Here is a 21,639-nt window from a genome sequence, read left to right on the forward strand (position 1 = left end):
CATTAATGTGTTTAATGTGTGGAACGTTCTATTAAAACAAGCCCTTATTATTATTATAAACATGTTCATTCCCCTTGTCAACAGAGGCTGTACAGCTGAAGTTCGTAGGATGGTTACCACTGAGCCATTGGGGACTGGCGAGTCCTCATACAGATTGAATGATGGCCGTGCCTGTGTATTTTAAGTTGAGTTGCTGTCAAAATCCATTTTCATTGTTAGTTAACAATGAGAAAGGAGCAAACGCCTCACTTTTAGTAGACAAGGCCTCAACAGTACAAAATCCAAATTATGACGCTGAAGCCCACTAACCGCTTGCAAAATCTCCCAGAGCACCTACTAAGCGCTTCAAGACTATTAATTACCTGAATCATACTGCTTATAATGTGGTGTTTTGTTATTGCTGTTTTGTTTTTTTGTTTTTGATAACCAAGTGACTCCTCCATGGAATCTCAACTCTCACAGTCTGAGGGCTTAAAGCTGTCCGTTACAGAAGACACCTTTCATAAAAGCTCTTGCTCTGTGCTGGACCGGCTGCCAAATATGCCAGGTCCAGAGAGCCTCGAACCATCCAGTGCTTAAAATATTCTCTCTGCTTGGCCTGTAAATACCACTGGCCCTCATGCCATGGGCGAGGCACCATCTTTAAGGTCAGAGGCAGTGTGGTCTATAGAAGCAGGCGTACGCTAGGAACCAATAAACACAGTTAGCTGTTGGGCGGTGCTGTCCATGGTAGCTCGCTTGGTTTGTCAGATTGCAAGGGTCACTACTCTTCAACATGGCCAGTTTATTTTTCACGTCTCTTCTTGGTAGCTGGTATCTATCATCTGTGGTTGAATGTTGCCAGACCTCAGCAGCGATGGGGGACTATGGGGGCACCATTTTACCATGCTCAGATTTCTGAATACAACTTGACAGGATGGCATAGTATGTGTTAGAGGCAAAAGCCACTCTGTGCGGTTATCCTAGATCCTTACTGTTACCTGCCGCCATCTTGGTGGGGGTGCCCTTTGTGTATTAGTACCGCCCTACCTGACACCCTCCAGAGTAGAATCTCTAGGAGGGCAGCAACCTCACTGCTGCTGCTTGTTGGCCTCTGTGGACAGACCTTGGGGCTAGAGCGATTTCATCTCTCCAATACGTGAGTGAACGGAAGGACAGTGGAAGAGCGCTCATTCATTACAAGGCGTTCTTGACCGCAACACTGAATGAAAGGGAAGGAAATTTACCTATAAACAGGCGGGAAGCTGGAATTCCTCTTGAAAAACTTAATATAGGATTGAAGGGAATAAGAATGGCCCTGACTGGCTTGAGACCCCATATAAACAACAATGCCAACCAACCAGAGCTTCCAGGGACTAAACCACTATCCAAAGACTATACATGGACTGACCTAGGGCTACCCTGGGCTCCAACCTCATAGGTAGCAATGAATAGTCTAGTAAAAACACCAGTGGAAGGGGAAGCCCTTGGTCCTGCCAAGACTGAACCCCCAGTGAACGGGGGGAGGGCGGTAATAGGGGGAGGATGGGGAAGGGAACACCCATAGAGAAGGGGAGGGGGAAGGGTTAGGGAGATGTTTGCCTGGAAACCGGGAAGGGTAATAACAATTGAAATGTAAATAAGAAATACCCAATTTAATAAAGATGGAGGAAAATAAAAGAATGGCCCTGACTCTTCGAAGACAGCGTAGCTTCACCATTAGGAGAGTGAGTGGTCTACCCTGCAGTGTTGGATAAGAAACTGTTGACATTGTTTTATTTTATTTTGCTAAGAAGCCATTAAAATTAGATTGTTGTGCATAAAACTCAAGTGTGGGCAAGTCATAAACCTGAGTCTTGTGTGATCATGAGGCTGAGCGTGGTGATCGAGTAAAACTGAACAGTGTAGACATTATGATGAATGGTGAGTTGGAATGGCGGCTTGAAAGATGCTGCACCTGACAGGAGCTTAGCCTTCTCTTGCAGAAGCTCCAAGTTTGCCAACTTCAGGGAATTGGCTGCCTCTGGTCTCCATAAGACACCTACACTCAGGTGCCTGTACCCTGTACCACACACAGACTTGCAATTGAACATAGGGAAAATTTTAAAAACAAATTCGTAGGACAGGAGTGTGGTTCTCATTGGTTTGCTTATTTAAGGCAGTTGCTTCACAGACTACGGAGTTAGAGACATTACTGGCTAAGCATTACAGTTCGCTCGATTGTTGTTAATTTATAAATAAAATTTTAGCATTGCTATAGGACTAAGTAATTGAGCATAAAATTGCTGGCCTAAATTTTGTATTTGTAGTTACTCTGGTATTTTTTTTAATACAACATAATATTTATTACAAGCAATTGTTTAATTATTCCAGTTTCTCGGGAAATATTGATTAAACACTGGCTCAGTGGAAATCTATTTAGTTACACTGTCTCATATCTGGGTTATTTGCTTCTTAATTGGATGCTGTCCTCCAGTGTGAAAACCTGATGCTGGGTTGTTGAGAGAATATTGACCCGACAGTGCAGATAGAAGGCACAGAAATGCATTTGCATATGAAATTTAAAACGCCTTTTACAATGAGATCAACGGAGATGGAAGGAAGAACCATTTAATGAATGTATGCATTTAAAATGGAAAAATAATATGTAATATTTCAGGTTAAAAAATTCAAAAGCATATAGCTAACATTTGGGGAAAACATTAGGGGAGATATTTCTTTTTTATACCAAGGTAAGTTGCTGCTCAATGCTTTAATGAATGTGTGGAAAAGATTTAAATATGAATGTGAGTTCAGTTTTCCTTGCTTGGGAAATGAAAGCTCACTGTATCAATCCACCCGCATCCCCACCCCACCCTACCCCTCCCCACACACAAGCCCACCTTAGTTCTATGTGAGATTTGCAGTCATGGTTCTGTAATGGGGACTTACATAGCCAGGAAGGTTTGCTCAGTTGTCTTTTGGAGTTGGTAAGTCAAGGAGAACCTTTTGTTGGGGGATAATGTTTCTATTATACCTTTCTTTTGCCTGTAACAAGGGAAAGCAGACATTGTGCTATTAATTTAGGAAGGTTCCAGGGTTCATAGAACCACATTGCAACTTCTTCCTTTTGGTAGTTATCCGGTGTTTGGGTCAGCACCAAACAGTGGGCTTAGTCCTTCCTTATTTTAGTAAAGAGTCATTTCTTCTATTAATTACTTCTCATAATAATTCTTCTTCCTACTAATATAAATTATCCACATTTTACCAGTTTGATTTAGAGTCAGGAGAGACAGCTCAGTCTACTACTCTTATAGAGGACTAGAGTTTGGATCTCCATACCCATACTGGATGACTCACAGAAGCCTGTAATTCCAGCTCCCTGGGACCCAGTTCCCTCTTCTGGCTTCTCCCAGGTACCTGCACTCATGTGTGCATATTTAAACACATACACACACACACACACACACACACACACACACACACACACACACACACCACGATTTAAATAATAAAAATAAGTCTTAAATACTGTTCACTTACATGATTAATATTTAACAATAGGCAGGGTTTCAGATGATTTAAGAAAGCACAGAACTACTGCCAGGAATAGTCATTGCCTAGACTCCAGTTGGAAAAGTGAAGAGGCCCCTTGACCAGGTACGGGGAGAAGCAATCCTCAGAGCAGTGACCCTTTTGTTGGGAGGCATGCAGATATCGTGGTACGTCCAGGCCAGCAGGTAGCCAACCATACTTCCCTCTAAGAGCAGTCTGTCCATCCCTGAAGACTTTCTACAGTTGAGTATTAGTCCTTGAGTTGTCTCCAACCACAGATCGAGGTAGTCACCTAGACATGTATACGGAATCGCTTGAATTGACTGCCTAGGAGGAATGGTCAGTTCTATTTAGTTAGAATGAATGATCCAGGAGGCAGAAGACACACTATGGGACATCCATTGAACAATCAGAAGCATCCTTGTATGCTGTCATCCAGATGTCCCAGACAAGTCCGTCAGATCCATCATTTTCTAGCCATTATCTGTCTTGCAGCCCAGGGATCCTGGTGCTCTGCCCTGTGTTGGCAACATCCAGTCTGCCGTGTAGTGCTATGTCCTGCTCTGTTCCTTGTACCTCCAAAAGAGGTCACCTCTTTTCGGTGTGTGCTGCTCCTTTCCCTGGCTATTGATTTCTGCCTCCTTTTGTACCTTAGCTCTGGGGGGCGCTTTGTCAGGGAAGTGTCTTGCCATCTCCCGACCTTGTCCACTCTGACCCATTGCCATCTGTCCACTCCCGTCTATGTCTCCTAACCCTGCCCTGACTACCTGCGAGCATACTCTGTGCTGTCTCCCTCAGCTTGTGCATGCAGGTCTCTTGTCCTGAAGCATGACTTTTTCCTCTGGTGATAAATGAATATTACCTGTGGTTTGCTGGTGGGACTTTTATCTAGTGTGAGTGAGCTCCTAGGTTGGAAGTCAGAACCACAAGATAAAATTAAGCAGACAAATATATAAACAAATAATGTTGCAAAGGTTACTGGCATTCAAATCGCATTGCTTATAGCAGTCTCTTAGAAAGCAGTACTAATTTTGTCTGTATAAGTTGATCACTGACAAGTCTTTTAAGACCTAATTTTATAGGAGAGAATTGGTTTATAAAAACATGTTAGATTTCCTTGGGCTTTGTTTGGAGTTATCTCATTCCTAGTGGGAAGAACTATGAGCTGTTTTGAAGAAGAACATAGAAATTCTTCTGACCTGTGCTCTGTTGCGGTAGATGTGAAGAACCAACCTTATTTCTGTTAAATATCTGAAAGATTTTCTCGTTTCCAAAGACTACATCTTAAAATATTGAGAATTAAATGCTCAAGAATTAACATTAAAAAAGGAAGTCCTAAGATCAATTTGTTTTGTGGTACCAGGGATTGGAAACAGTACCCATCCTGTGGTAGACAAGCACTCTAGTACTGAGCTACATCCCAGCTTGGACATCTTTTAAAGATTACTTTTTAAATAGAGAATGACTGGACGTATTGGGGCTCAGGTATTGCTGAGGAGCTGTTAATAATTGGTGTCCCTATTGAAACGTAAACCTCTATACTCTAGACTGTATAGTATTGCAGTATATAATCTAGACTGTATAGTACATGCAGTATATACTGTCAACTGTATAGTATGTGCACTATATACTCTAGCCTGTATAGTATTGCAGTATATACTCTAGCCTGTATAGTATACTCTAGACTGTACAGTATGTGCAGTATATACTCTAGACTGTATAGTACATGCAGTATATACTCTAGACTGTATAGTATCTGCAGTATATAATCTAGCCTGTGTAGTATTGCAGTATATAATCTAGCCTGTATAGAATTGCAGTATAAACTCTAGACCATGTAGTATTGCAGTATAATCTCTAGAATGTATAGTATACTCTAGACTGTATAGTAAGTGCAGTATATACTCTAGACTGTATAGTATTGTAGTATATACTCTAGACTGTATAGTATACTCTAGACTGTATAGTATGTGCAGTATATACTCTAGACTGTATAGTAAGTGCAGTATATACTCTAGACTGTATAGTATTGTAGTATATACTCTAGACTGTATAGTATACTCTAGACTGTATAGTATGTGCAGTATATACTCTAGACTGTATAGTATGTGCAGTATATACTCTAGACTGTATAGTATGTGCAGTATATAATCTAGCCTGTATAGTATTGCAGTATATAATCTAGCCTGTATAGAATTGCAGTATAAACTCTAGACCATGTAGTATTGCAGTATAAACTCTAGAATGTATAGTATACTCTAGACTGTATAGTAAGTGCAGTATATACTCTAGACTGTATAGTATGTGCACTATATACTCTAGACTGTGTAGTATTGCAGTATATACTCTAGACTGTGTAGTATACTCTAGACTGTATAGTATGTGCAGTATATACTGTCGACTGTATAGTATGTGCAGTATATACTCTAGACTGTATAGTATGTGCAGTATATACTGTCAACTGTATAGTGTGTGCACTATATACTCTAGCCTGTATAGTATTGCAGTATATACTCTAGACTGTATAGTATGTGCAGTATATACTCTAGACTGTATAGTATGTACAGTATACTCTAGACTGTATAGTATTGCAGTATATACTCTTGACTGTGTAGTATACTCTAGACTGTATAGTATGTGCAATATGTACTCTAGACTGTATAGTATGTGCAGTATATACTCTAGACTGTATAGTATGTGCACTATATACTCTAGCCTGTATAGTATTGCAGTATATACTGTCAACTGTATAGTATGTGCAGTATATACTCTAGACTGTATAGTATGTGCAGTATATACTGTCAACTGTATAGTATGTGCACTATATACTCTAGCCTGTATAGTATTGCAGTATATACTCTAGACTGTATAGTACATGCAGTATATACTCTAGACTGTATAGTATGTACAGTAATACTCTAGACTGTATAATATTGCAGTATATACTCTAGACTGTGTAGTATACTCTAGACGGTATAGTATGTGCAGTATATACTGTCGACTGTATAGTATGTGCAGTATATACTCTAGACTGTATAGTATGTGCAGTATATATTCTAGACCATATAGTATTGCAGTATATACTCTAGACTGTATAGTATACTCTAGACTGTATAGTATGTGCAATATGTACTCTAGACTGTATAGTATGTGCAGTATATACTCTAGACTGTATAGTATGTGCACTATATACTCTAGCCTGTATAGTATTGCAGTATATACTGTCAACTGTATAGTATGTGCACTTTATATTCTAGCCTGTATAGTACGTGCAGTATGTACTCTAGATCATATAGTATTGCAGTATATACTCTAGACTGTATAGTATGTGCAGTATGTACTCTAGACTGTATAATATAGAATTTATAGTTACTCTGACCATTAATCTTTTTATATAATAGTTCTCCAATGTAGGAAGCTGTGGTATATGACTCTAGGCCATGAAGAATGTTGACACATCCTAATGAGTAGGTAATGTGATTTGGAATGTCTTTGAATATATTCCTAGGGAGTTCGTGGTATCTTGTCCTATGTGAAATTAAAAAATGGGCCAATAACCTCTTGGGTTATTAACATTTTGGCAAAAACTTGGCCTTTCCACCAATATTCTTCACATAATTCCACAATTGCAAAAGAACACTGTCTTTTTAAATGAAATATAATAAGAGAACTCAGTTTAGAAAACAAATGGGCATGAAGATGATCTTGTTAAAATGAATGGAGGGGGTGAAGAGCCCAGGGCCCATTCTTTTCTCTTTCTGCTGGTACCATATATCCCTTGGGCACCATTTTGCTATTAAGCAAGAGTCAGGGACTTACTCATGTCTGTTCTAAGGGTTGATACAGTAATCGTACCAATAATACAACAGTACCAATAACCAGTAGTCCTAAGGGTTAAGTTAGGAAACACATGCTGAGTTTAGCTCAGATCCTGGTACCCAGAAAACACCCAGGGAAGATTCCTTTTCAGCCCCCCAGCAGCCAGCTCCATGATAAAGCTGTGAGTGGTGGGTGACCTCTGCCAGGAGGGCTTGGTTCTTAGCCATCACTTTGCTGATGAGAAGCTATTGAAAATATATCTGGGCTGATTTTCACAGGCATTGGAACAATGAGAATCAAGTATCTCCTCAGTGGAGGATAAAGCTAGACTTAGTTAATGTTAGCTCACATGGCTATACCAGTTAACTAAGACATTAGTCCTCAATTGGAATTCATGGTATTGAACTGTACTCCCAAAGTTGCTTGAGAACAACTTTAAAACTTCCAGAGGCAAGTTGGAAAAGATTTGGAAAACATCCCAGAAAGATGTATGTGCAGGGCATTTACCCTTGGAAATGCAAGTAAGTGAATAATGCCGGCACCTCAGGAGAACATGAAAGACTGGACAGTACCTCAGGCCTTATAAAGGGGAGAGATGTCCTGTCACCCCAACACTTTGAAGACTGAGTTAAAAAAGATTAGGAGTTCAAGACTAGCCTTGGTGACATAGTGATTTTTGAGGGGAGCCTTGACTAAATGAGACTCAAACAAAATCAAGAGTTCAGGGTCAGTCTTGACTATGTCGTGAATGTAAGGCCAGCCTGGGCTACAGGAGGCCTAGTTTCAAACAAAACAAAACAAACAAATTAAATTCAGTGGTTACTTTAATTTAACCATTTTGTATTATCTTCTGTTCTGTTTTATTCCTGGGTCCTGTTTTAGTTCTCAATTGTTCTGTTTGTCTGTTACGTCTTATAGCTATATATTTATTTTCTATTTCTTTGAAGAAGGTTGGAACCTTCTCATTGTTCTAATCCCATTTCTGATAATGTGACCATTACTAACAGTGGAGTCACTTTTTAAAAGATAAAAACAGACTTTGTTCTGCAGTTACAGTCCAGTCTACCTTTTCCCATCCAACTTAGCAGTCACCATGTGGAAGTGATTTTGTCCCCTGAAACCATTTCTAGAAGGGAGAGAAGATAGCGGGTAGCAGCCGAGAATGCTGCGAAAATACCACAGAACCCAGAGGACCCAGTCCACACCTCCACTTACCTGGTCTAGCTGTTTGTTGAGCTAAGATTGAGAAACCCAGCCATAGATCAGTACACACCAATCTACCTCGATGCTCTTAAAAGCTTGCTAACACTTTGTAGTCTGCTGGGGTCACCATTTACGCAGCTACTGTTCTTTGACATGTAGCTTCTTATTTTGTTGAATAATAGGGAGAATATTTAATCGAGAAACCAAATGTTCAATGTCGTTATTGACAAACTTCTACTTGTTTTTAAAGGGGGGGAGGGGAACCTTACCAGAAAGACTCCAGAGAGCAACAGTAAAAAATCCTTAACTTTGTATATAAAATGAGATTCTAGGTCACTGGGGGGTCAAAAGAATTAGATTTTTAGTAAAAATCACACTCCAAAAGACAAGTCTGCAAGAAGTGGCGGGAAAGGCATGCCTTTATCTTGCCCTCTTTGGTATTTAAAAGGGAAGCAAAGAGAAAGAAGCAGCAATGGCTTCCGGTGGCTTCATGTGACTTCCCCCAACAGGCAAGGCTACTTCTCAAGTCAGGGAAATAATTTTCACAGAAAAATAATGCTGATGGGGAAATCCCCACCTGCTATTCTGGAATATTTGTAGAAGTATGATAACATTAAATCATGGTGGGCTCAGCCAAAGAAAACAAAAACAAAGTGGGTTTAATTGAAAGCCCTGGTGTGGGAGCCAAGACATTGAGTGACTTCTAGATACCCTTGGGAATGTAGTTCAGAATTATGATGACCCTGCCTAACACTGGACTACCTGGAGAAGATTCTCTAATGCAAACAGATTCTCCTCTGTGGAACCACAGGCCCGTGTCTCTCTGACCACTCTCTGATGAAAATGCGCCTTTCCATAAGGGTTCAGCAGAGGTTGGCCCTCCCTCACACAGTGGGTCATGGAGCGAGTGTGAGAAGGACACAGCCTCATTGCTGAACCCCCAAAGGGTTCTGGACAATTGCCTTTGGGCAGGGTGGCACCTTTTCATTTTGTGCTCTGGCCTCCCATCTTGGTGGCTTGCATCTAAATGTCTTGGCAAAGCTGCAGATGGGTCTGACCCATCTACAGGGTTGCTGACCTCGCAAGTTTGTCGGTATTCGGAAAACTCAATTCCTTTCTCCCTTATTCTTATTTTTGTAGGATCAGAGCCACACACAAGTGTCGCAGTACCGCCAGGATCCTTCTTTGGTCATGAGGTCAATTGTCCACATGACAGATGCTGCTCGCTCTGGGATCATGCCTCCTGCCCAACTGACCACCATCAACCAGTCTCAGCTCAGTGCACAGTTGGGCTTGAATCTGGGAGGAGCCAGTGTGCCCCACACGTCTCCTTCACCTCCAGCAAGCAAATCAGCCACTCCCTCCCCTTCCAGCTCTATCAACGAAGAGGATGCTGATGAAACAAACAGAGTAAGTTATTGACGGTTTAGTGTGGAGCCGAGCTGACTGTAAGTTATTGATGGTTCGGTATGGAGCCGAGATGATGGCTGGGCCTGTCCCGTTCATGCTAGAGTTTGCACTGGCAGGAATCAGCTTCTTTTCTTCATGGGTTTGGACACACCTTTCAGTTGATGGTGATTTTAAATTTTTATTACTTTTCTTCACAGTTTTTGGTGAAAGGGTAAAGAAACAGAAGACTAGGGTCAGAAACCAGGTCTCTATGAGCTGGAAGACCTTAGGCACACCCATTAAGTCTGTTTTGACTTAACCATCCCACTCTGCCAATGGAAGGGCCTATACTCTGTTTCTAAATATTCTAGACTCTTGAGAAATTCTAAAGGCTCTCATTCTGTTCTTGATATGAGCAAGTTTCACCCGTCTTGTTGGGTGACCACCCTTCAGTAGGGCTGTATCTCAATGATGGCCACTCGGTAGATTTGAATTATTCTGCGCTTTGCTTTTCTCATGCAGAATATACTTTGGAATGTACATAGATGGCAGATGTGACCTTCCTAAATGGCAAAGTGAATAGCTTTGATGAAAATGAACATTATGGCGGTGCACAATTACTCATTTTGTTTCTACTGATGGTGCGGTTTGGACCTGTTCTGTGCTTGTCAGTTTTCTTGGTGTAAAGGCTTCTAAGAAGCTGGCATGTTGCTAAGTGGTAGGGAGCATTTCTTCATGTGCAATGGCTTTAATTCAATCCCCAGCACCACTGGAAGGGAACAGAGAGAGAGAGAGAGAGAGAGAGAGAGAGAGAGAGAGAGAGAGAGCCAAAGGAATTCTTCATTGTTTCTGAACTAGTTAAAACTAGTTCCAGACGTGATTTGTGGCATAATTGATGCCACTTTGACTTGTGAGTTGAGGAAGACATCACTGAGAAGGTTGTCTTTGTAGTCTGCGAGGACGCATAAATGTCTGTGTGGCGAGGTTAACATTCAAGTTCAGGGAAAAAATGAATAGCAATGGGAACCGTGTGTCCCTTTATGAATGCTGTGAAGTTTGATACAGTGGGGGGGGGTATGGGGTGGAAGAAACAACATGGGTGTGAGGTGGCATCTTCCAGTGATAAGTGAGGGTGGTCATGTGTATTCAGGGATGGCATGATTGGATGGATGCTTTAGAAGAACCACTCTGGGTGTCTGCAGACAACAGTGCACAGGGAGGCTCAAGAGAAAAAGAGGTTGCCTAGAGGAAAGCTTTATGCTCGCTCCTTTGTTTTCATCCTCAGAAGGAACAGCTAGCTGTAGAGTACCAGGTTAGCCAATGTTCACAAAGAGGGTGGATCACTCAGATTCGATGATAGAGTGGAAGAGATAAACCGGACTTCGGTTTGATGGCCAGTGTGGATGGGGTTGGCCTGTGGTGGCGAGTTTTAAGGTGCTTACTTTTGAGACTGGAGCTCAGTACTTCAGAGATAAAACTTCAGGGTTGGAAACCAAGCGTAAGAAATGCTAGGAGTAAGCCAATATGGCCAGAACTCTGAGCACTGTTATGGTAACCAGCAAAGGGAAGAAGAGGAGGTTGCTAGAAACGAGGTAGCAGAAGGAGGGGATTTAAGGTTTGGGCCCGCAGTGTCCAAGGAGCACTGGGCTGGGCTCTGAGCTGACTGATGCACAGTGAGTAATATCCTTTTCCACAGAGGCTTGACTGGGTGAAGAAAAGGAGGCATGGGTCGTGGCTGCGTAGCCAGCCTTTTGTAACCAGCTGCAGTCTTTCCCTCCACTCTCATGCACTCAGGTCCCCTGTCAAACAGAAACTGTCCAGATGACTCCACCCTGCCTTACTCCATTTTAACCTAGGGTTTAGGTTTATGTGAAGACCGATTTGTTACCTTTAGTACCAATTATCCAATAAAAGAGGATTAAAATGATCATCATATACCTCTTTTCAGCAAAGGCATTTTTCTAGCATTTTATTCTAGCTGTTTATTTGTTTCACAGAATGTATTCCGATCTGTTGTATAATTCCAAGACTCTTCATTTCTAGTTAAGTCTTAAAAAATAATGGTGGTTAGGACAAATTGTGTTTTGCCAAGAGAGGCCTCAGAACTTAGGGACACGTGACTGTAGCTGTACAGAAAGAAAACCTGGCTTCTGTTAAGTATCTACCTGAAAGGGGTCTGCTTCCCCATCCAGGTTTCAGGCATTGGGTAGAATTAAACAAGTCATGCTTACTCTGAAAATTTAGAGAAAAAAGAGAAGGCAACAGGGCCTATGGACTTATCAAATTAACCGTGTAAGTTCCAAAGACTGGTCTTTTAGAATGAAGGGAAGTGATGTCCATTTGTAAGCTTTGTAGATGTGGCTGTCACTCCACAAACAGTATGAACTAGAAGGCAGACGGTGGTCGTCAAAGACTGAAACGTAGCCTTCTGCAGGAAAGCTTACTGCTTAAGCTCCTCCCTAAGAACCCTTAGCAATTGGATTAAAGCCCAAATGCCCCTCATTTAGAAAGTTTTAAAACTCATAATATTTGCATCAAGATTCACATTCATAAAAATCCAAATTGATCCAAATTTGAATCAATTATTGTTCATCAGGCCTGAGTCTGGCTCTTCAGAAGATATTCTCAAACATTTGGGGATTCTTGATGAAGATTACCACAGGCAAAACCAGCTTCAATGTACTTTAACTGTAACCTAGGTCAGAGAGAGCGGAGGTGGGGGAGTCATTTACCTTCCTTCCTGGATGGTTATCCTTATCATATGATTAGTGAAAAGCAGGTAATAGTGTCTTCACAGGATAGTCCAGCGATCAAGAGCACTTGCTATTCCTGCAGAGGACTGGTTTGGTTCCCAGCACCCACATGGCCATGCGCAACCTTCTGTAACTGCAGTTCCAAAGGACCCAACGCTCTCTGACTTCCATGTGCAGTGCATGTATGTGGCATATTAACACCCATGCAGGCAAAATATACATTCGCATAAAATAATAAAAATAAACATACCAGTAAGTAAATAGCAGGTGACAGCGGAACGTGAATAGGAAGCTTGGCTGTGTGTAGATTGGGATCTCTACCCGTTACGTATGTAGGGCTCTGACCTGAGAGTCCACACCATGAATGTGTCTCTGTGCGGTGCTGTGCATTCGGGGTGACTTACCTTGTACAACAGAGAGCTTTCGCGTGGCTTTCCTGTTAGCCTCGGTGGTTTTAAGCATCAACTTGTGTTCTTTCCCAGGCTGTTAATGTTACGACGAGTATTCATTTCTTTCCTAACTCTAGTTAAAGTGGCATTGACATTTTTATATTTCTTGTTATTGTGTCCTTTATAAAGTTATTATTTTAGAAAATAAAGATGACCTTTCCTTTATTGTGCAAGTGTAGTGATTACAGCTAATTTCTGTTTGCACTTCCAGAGGCTCATTAGCACGGCAACCTCCTTGTAAAGGGGGGGAAAAATCAGCCATACAAAAAAAAATCAATTCCGACCAGTCATACAGATGGCGTGTAACTATGTCAGGGGCCTTGTTTAAAATATGCTAATATGATCCACATCCAAAATGTTATTAGGTTTTCATTTAAACCATCTCACTGTGAATTGTCTTGCTCTCCTCTGTGTGTGTGTGTGTGTGTGTGTGTGTGGTGTGTGTGTGTGTGTGTAGCATTGTACATAGATAGCGTGGCCTGGTACAGAGTGTTCGGGCTTTCATTACTCATAATTGCCATGGAAAGCATATGTTGCAAATATACTGAAGCTACTTCCTGGTCTCATTAATCAGTGTTCTAAATGCTAATCTCTGCTGTCCAGTTAACTCTAAGCAAGCGTGCCCCTCCCCCGCTTTTGGCGGTAATTCATCTGTTGAAGATGCTTAACAAAACCTTCAAAGAGCAACTGTGGCCTGGAGTAGGTCTTGCTGCATTTGCTGCAAGTTTATTCTAAGCAGCGGATTCTCTTCCTGCTTTGCAGGCCGTTGGAGAGAAAAGAACAGCCCCAGATTCTGGCAAGAAGCCCAAGACTCCAAAGAAAAAGAAAAAGAAAGATCCCAACGAGCCTCAGAAGCCAGTGTCAGCATACGCCCTGTTTTTCAGAGATACACAGGCTGCAATTAAAGGTCAAAACCCCAATGCGACCTTTGGAGAAGTCTCAAAAATTGTAGCATCTATGTGGGACAGCCTTGGAGAGGAGCAAAAGCAGGTAAGACAAGCATCTGCCATGGGCATGGACTTTAAAAGCTACCAGAATATTCTTTGCGTCTAACATGATTAAGAAAGCCTGTCTAAGCTACGGAATGAAAACACACACAAATAAATCCAGACAACTCACCTTGTATTGATTTTAGTCAACTTAAGGGTCTATGTTCAGAATCCATTCACAGGAGACTCGGGAGAAACCCGGCGAGCAGCCTGCAAGCATAAACTTTTGATGATAATCTTTTCATTTTAAATAATGTGGAATTCTCCCCCTTTGTTCAGAAAGGACCCTACAAAGGGATTAGGTCCGTCCTGCTTGCTTTCCCCTTGATCATCTTTCTGAACTCTTGCGCTATCCTGGTGCGTTTCCAAACTTTGAAGCTGCCTCTGTGTGTCTCATTATTGTCACCGGGCATTTGAAATTTTATTCCAAGTTCATTTGAAAGCTAGGTAGTGTGAGAGGTATTCAGAGATTGGCTATGCTGGTGGGAGCTATTTCCTCGGGGGCCTGCTCCCTCTTTAACTACTCAGCACAAATGAAGGGAAGAATGGGGGTGCTTTGGGGTTTGTCCTCTCTGCTTGCATAAAACTCCAATTACCTTTAACAGGAGTTTTATATATCAATGGGAGAACAGACCCCTATCCGTGATGAAACAGGATGATGGCTTCAGAAGGGGGTGTGGAGAAATGTACGTCAAGAACCCATTCCCTCGGTTTGTTCAGTGGAATGGCACAGCTATTGAATGTGCCTGTTTGCTTGCAACGAGCTAATTCCCATACACCTTACACTGATGCCTGTCCCCAAATGGAATTCTAAGGAGCTAGGAAATTACTGCCACAAAGTTAACAGATTCCGGAGATCTTAACTTTGTTCTAACCGCCAGCCGTCAGACTCTTTAAGAAAAATGAAGCCCCAATCTTATGTAACGCACCAGTCCTTACATAAGTCCTTGATCTCAGTATGGCGCTCTCCCATCTTGCATTATTTATGATTTCTCGTTCTTCTTTTTCTCCAAGAGAAGCCCAAGATTGAGAGGCCTACATCTTTTCTCTTTTGTCTAATTAAAAAACACGTTTTTTTTTTATTTGTTGGTTTTGTATTCTGGGGCCACCATGGGTGTGGTCCACATCATGTATGTGGTGGTCAGAGGCCAACTTTCAGGAGTCAGGTCCAGCATGTGGGCTCGAGGGACTCTGGTATTCAGGCACAGTGGCTAACGCCTTTACCTGCTAAACCATCATCTCCTTAGCCCCTCGAGTTTGGCATTAAAGTTCTGATTTGGTGCAGTATAAGAGGTCATGTGAGGGAAAGTTGACACTGATGGAGAAACCTCGTAAGCCATTTGCAGAAAACTGGTACTCAGTGCTTGTTGGCTGTCTAGCAAGAGTCCCTCGGTGACAACCTGAGATCATTCTCCCTTTTGATCATCAAATATCATCAAAACTGGGCTTGGGTGTAGGTAGACAGGGAGTGTTTGTGTGTGTGTGTGTGTGTGTGTGTGTGTGTGTGTGTGTGTGAAAAATCAAAGGTGGGAGCTGAAGCTTTGAGGTGAGCTCTGTTTACGTGACCTAATTTATGCAGCAGGTTTATAACTAAGAATTTATAGCCTGCGGATGGTGCTAATTGTGGTCTTATTTTAATAGGTATATAAAAGGAAAACAGAAGCTGCCAAGAAAGAATATTTGAAGGCCCTGGCTGCCTACCGGGCCAGCCTCGTTTCTAAGGTAAGAGTGCTGAGTTGTCCTTGTGCATGGGAACCTTCAGTGTGGCTTCCTGAGAGCTTTCCTAAGACCCTACCCACCTGACCATGTGAACACGAGGGGCTCCTGTAAGCCGCTGAATCACTGCTAAGGGACTTGCTGTTCTCTCCATCTGTGGTTGTAGCCATAGAGATAATTTTAAATAGCCTGTTGTTCTTTCCCTGGGTGGGGAGTTGGATCTGGGTTAATGTCTGCAGTTTGAAACTGGAGGTGCTCCTTTGAACATGCTGTGCGTTCTCTGGGAGTTACGTTTATTGTGATGGACAGTGGTGCATTTTGACCAGTTGTTTCACATCGTATAAATAAATAAGCCTCATGATTATTTAAAATAAAATCGTGTTCCAAGCACTAAGACACAAAGTATGTGCATTATACATAGAATATACAGTGACGTGCTCTAAAAGGCATTTATATCTCAGAGAAGCTCTGCTCTTGGTCATTATTCCATCCACCCAAAAGGAATGTAGACCCTGCCTGCCTGCCTGTCTGACTGTCTGTCTGTCTGTCTGTCTACTGGCAGTCCTAGGGATTAAACCAAGCCCCACACATACTAAGCAAGCACTCTCTCCCTGAGTTCCACCACCAGACGTACAGTCTTACACTGTCGTTTTAACCTTTAGTTACTGAGGGGTTTTGCTTTTCTACAATTTGGACTGGCTTTGGGACAAATGGTTTGGACTAGCAGTTTTTTTGTCCTGGACTTACCTTTTCTGAGGAGTCAAGTCTATTTTATCATCATTATCTCCAGTCCATAATGCCTCAAAGCCCCGTTGAAAGGCCTTCCTCCCTTTCTTCTCTTGCTCACCTGAGCTGTTTCTTCTTCGTACGATGAGTCACCACAGGCAGCCGCACTACATCAGATCAAGAGGGCCTCCTGCCTTTGTTGACAGTTCTTAGGACACTTCCTACCTCATTAGAGAGAAAGAGAAAAAATACATCTGGTCAATAACAAAACCCCTTTTATGAAATTCTGGAAGATGTATATTGAAAAGTACACTGAGTCTGAACTCATGCTCAGTGGCTGGAAAGCAGGTTGTGTGGACGATGGCCATTGCGGTGCATAGAACCACCTAGAGGTGTAGTTGATCAGTAGCTTGGCACCAGTAGGTAGACAGTAGTGTGTACTTCTCAGGTGGACCAGGTTGCTGTGGTTCACCCAGAGGCAATCACAGTGACCTCTGCATGACGATGTCAGCAATTGACCGCCTATGAATTTAAACCAAGAACCACTATCTCAAAGGGAAAAAACAGCCACAACTAGGACCTTCTCGTCTGCGTTTGACTTAGAAGGGATCATTTTCAATATTGTGACTACAGTCAGGATCCCAACCTATTTCCAAATGTACTTTATGCACTTGGGTTTATTTTTAGATAGTTGGAAGGAACTAAAGTCATGCTTGAGACACATATTCAGAAGAATTTCAACCGGGACCTAGAGCTCCCAGGGGACAGCATCCAATGGCACAGGGTGGCTACTTTCCATTCTTCTGAAGAACGGCTCTGCTTGTGAGGCCACAAGTTAAAAAGATGATAATCGAAGATTCCCAGACTTACCTTCATGATGAGGGTGAATGAAAACCAAAACCTGGTAGAGTCATTTAAAAAAAAATCGGGTCAATGAGTCTTCGGAGGCAGGAGATCTTAGTCTTCTACTGTGTGGGCCACAGTGAAAGAGAAGAGAGTGGATCTGCATCGTAGTCCCAATAATACACACCTTTGTGTGCAGAGCTCAGAACTCCCACCACAAGCTGTAACTCTACTGTCCTCTGAGTTTAAATCTTCAGAGAAGTTAACAGAGTCTTACAGTTAGATTTTCAGGGAGTATATCTGGCAGGTGCCTCCATAGTCACTAACCCAGCTTAGCTTAGTTTACCTCTGAAATGCCACCTTAAAGCTCCCTGGTACTATTGGCCAGTGCCAACAGTTTCCATTATAGTTTCCACCTTAAAACTAGCCTGGTGATTAAAAAAAAATTAGAGTATAAGAAGTTATTATGAAATGGTGTGTATTCTATTTTATGAGTTCTCTAACCATTTCTAATACTTACAGTATTGTCTACCTTTAGAATAGGGCCCTCCAGTAACATTCAGTCACACTGGGTTTTTATACAAGAGAGGGTTTCCCTACAAGAATGGTGCTTAACAACGGTGTGTCTAAACAGAGCCACCAGCTTCACTGGGTGACTCTACATGAAGCCGTTTTCAGTTTCCCTGGAGTAGCAGAATTTTATAAATCCGAGTCACAAAAAAATCCAGAAGTAATTTTAAAATCACTAACGATCTCTCAAGATTTTGATTGTGACATCCCGCCCCCCAACGCAAAGAAGAATCCCAAAGGACGGGAAGATAGTTTAATAGCAGGCAGTTTACTCGTCTAGCATGCGGGAGACCCTGGGTTCCACGGGCACCACCAAAAACAGTCGAAGCAAACAAAGTAGAAAAAAAAATGACTTTATGAATAATAAAGGGTGAAAGTTTCATTAAGGTGAAACATTCCAACCACTTTAGCATGTGTAAAAGAAATTATTTTTGCAGAATTGTGTGTTCTGGGCAGAGAATGGAATAGATCTATCAACAGCGTTTAATGAGTTATCACACTGTATGGTGTTTTAATGGTCTCTCTTCATCTGTGACTGCAACGGTAAAGTCTAGGGGCCTTCGGAAATGGTTGTTAAACCTGCAACTTCTCAAGTCCTCAGTTGCTTCCATTTGGTGTCTGAAGAATGCGGTTAGGGTTTTCTACCATTTGAGTGGTCACTGAGGGAGTCATGCAGATGGAGTTTTTGGACAGTTTCTAGTGGCTCGGGCTTCTGGTGGAATCTCTTTGTTAGTTCCAAAGTACTCCCCAAGAACCAGAGACAGAGTGAATGCACAGTGCCCGGATGGATCTTCATACCATAGCCTCTCTACAAGCTCAGTACCGCATCGTGCCGTGGTCTAGACCAGAAGACGTGAACGAGTAGACATTCTCAAAGGTCTGGAGATGTGCATTGGTAGAGCTGTAAGCCATTGTCTTTCAGTATGTGTTGCTTCACAGGGGAGGTTGGAGTGGTGAGAGTGAAAACTTGTTACTCTTAAAATGTATATCAGCTGTGGTTGATCCCGGTTAATGCTGTGTAACAACCAACTGTAAACCCCAGAGACATACAAAGGCGAGCTGTATCTCAGAGAGCCCTGCCGATGGAGCCCTGCTCTTCTGTCCGATTGAAGGAGCTGCATGCTTGCAGTTGGCTGTGTGACAGCTCTAGATAGAGAGGGCGTGAGTGGAAGGGTGGTGGGCCATCACTGAGGACATCAGCATGGACTTGGGACAGCTTCGCTGTCGTCCCATCCCCGTGAACAAGCGAAGGTATCACTGGGAACGGCCAGACTCACAGTGGAGTAGAGCGGATTTGATTTGACTCTGCTGCCTCTAGAACGTGCATAGACAGACTCATGGCCAAGGCCTTGGAGATGGGGGGATATGGATGGCGGTGGCTGGTTTTGAGTCAGTTTAAAGTCAGTTTATGTTTGTAGAGCGTAACATTCTGCAACTTGATTCCTCCACATGCAGGCTGCTGCTGAGTCCGCAGAAGCCCAGACTATCCGCTCTGTCCAGCAGACTCTGGCATCAACCAACCTGACATCCTCTCTCCTTCTGAACACGTCACTGTCTCAACATGGGACAGTCCCGGCTTCACCTCAGACTCTCCCGCAGTCACTCCCTAGGTCGATTGCCCCCAAACCCTTAACCATGAGACTACCCATGAGCCAGATTGTCACATCAGTCACCATTGCAGCCAACATGCCCTCGAACATTGGGGCTCCACTTATCAGCTCCATGGGAACGACCATGGTTGGCTCAGTATCCTCCACGCAGGTGAGCCCTTCGGTACAAACCCAGCAACATCAGCTGCAGCTGCAGCAGCAGCAGCAACAACAGCAGCAGCAGCAGCAGATGCAGCAGATGCAACAGCAGCAGCTGCAGCAGCACCAGATGCATCAGCAGATTCAGCAGCAGATGCAGCAACAGCATTTCCAGCACCACATGCAACAGCACCTGCAGCAGCAGCAACAGCAGCACCTCCAGCAGCAGATCAGCCAACAGCAGCTGCAGCAGCAGCTGCAGCAGCATCTCCAGCTGCAGCAGCAGCTGCAGCACATGCAGCACCAGTCTCAGCCTTCTCCCCGGCAGCACTCGCCCGTCACCTCACAGATCACGTCCCCCATCCCCGCCATTGGCAGCCCCCAGCCAGCCTCTCAGCAGCACCAGCCTCAAATCCAGTCGCAGACACAGACTCAAGTGTTACCGCAGGTCAGTATTTTTTAAGGTGCACGAGGCATGCGGATCTGAGTGAGGCGCAGGAGGGAAGGTATACGGACCGGAAGTTGTCAGTTGACTCTGGTTATGCAGGAATGCGTAACAGATCAAAAGATCCTCTCAAGTGTCTATTAGATAGGCAATAAGAACTGCAGTGTAGCTGGGAAGCGTCTTTAGCCAACTGTCCATCACTTTGTTTTTAAACGAGAAAGCTGCGCTCTGTCATGTGCTGCCTTTTTTATTTATTCAGGCTATACCTACAATATGTGAATCAACCTGTTTAATGACTCCTGGGACACACCGATGACTGTAGACTGGCCTTTCCGAGTCATAGAAAAAAAAAACAAAACAAAAAAGATGGCCTTATTTCTCCAGAAGTGAGCGACCCACACTTCCAGGCTATTTGAACTTCCGAAGCCCTAAGATAAATAAGTACAAAGCACAGTCATAACTACCTGAAATCTGCAGATCCAGTTTCATACAAACGTTTGTATGATGGGAATAGTTGATGGCATTTTTTTGTCATGAAGAAAAATAATGTAAATCACAGACTTTTGCCAAAGCTCTTATTTTTTTTCCTAAATCTGTCCAGAAAAAAAATTGCAAGCGATTAGATTCAATGATTGATTTATTTACATACTTCTACTTTGTATCCATGACTTCTCTGAATCAAACCACGGCATACGTTGTGACAATATCTATAGCCACCGTTAGCCCTTCATGTCCATTCCGATTAGAAGAAATGTGAATACTATATTACGTGTTTTGAGTGATGAGTTTGGGGAAAATTAAAAACACTGTATTTTTAAAAGGGAAAAATGCACTTAAATGAAAGCAGTTATTACAAAAGTTAAGATTTAAAAAAGAAAAAGCGAGAGTTTTTATTATGATGTAATACCGGTAGAATATTGAATATTTAAAAGGCACACTACATCTGAAATAATCAATGTAAATATTTTCTTTCCAAGTTGTAAGTTTTCCTATCATGTGTTGTAAAGTTTTCCTAAACGAGGCTTTAACGTAAACACTGGTGACATGAACCATTCATTGCTACCTTGTTCATTGTGTTTTTATGCTGTTTTATACTTTTTTATGAGTTATGATAGCAGCAATTAAGTTGTTTGTATTTTGCTTAACTAAAACAAAAATGCTTTTATCTTGCTATAGAATAAACACATTTCAGTAAAATCCGTGGACTGTATTTTGATGCTACAGCAAGGACATTGTTCACTTTGCAAATAAAATGGAATGTCAAATTTTACTTTTGGTCCCTTGAATACGTTAAGTCGGGGAACATGGCACTGACCAGCCCTGCCTGGCTGATCCTTCTCCTCCATTATCATCCAAAGCACAGTATTCATGGCCAAGAATTTGGATTTTACAACTCAAACTCCAGGGCCCCGAAAAAAAGATGGGAAAACTTTTGTAATTATCTTTTTGTTAAGATATAAATTCGATGCAGATAAT

General features: G+C 42.4%; 1 protein-coding gene across 2 annotated transcripts in view; it reads left to right on the forward strand.

The window, feature by feature from the left end:
* The window catches only part of Tox3 (TOX high mobility group box family member 3), a 108,820-nt gene extending 87,387 nt beyond the window's left edge, over positions 1–21,433 (forward strand). For both annotated transcript variants that reach the window (XM_006255189.4, NM_001399200.1), the window contains exons 4-7: positions 9,676–9,945; positions 13,889–14,116; positions 15,757–15,837; positions 19,426–21,433. In XM_006255189.4, the coding sequence (XP_006255251.1) occupies positions 9,676–9,945; positions 13,889–14,116; positions 15,757–15,837; positions 19,426–20,181 (1,335 nt within the window). In that variant the 3' untranslated portion in view covers positions 20,182–21,433. The remainder of the gene's footprint in view (positions 1–9,675; positions 9,946–13,888; positions 14,117–15,756; positions 15,838–19,425) is intronic.
* Positions 21,434–21,639: the final 206 nt, after the last annotated feature.

This window comes from Rattus norvegicus, chromosome 19 (genome assembly GCF_036323735.1).
Source record: "Rattus norvegicus strain BN/NHsdMcwi chromosome 19, GRCr8, whole genome shotgun sequence".
Classification (NCBI taxonomy): Eukaryota; Metazoa; Chordata; class Mammalia; order Rodentia; family Muridae; genus Rattus; species Rattus norvegicus.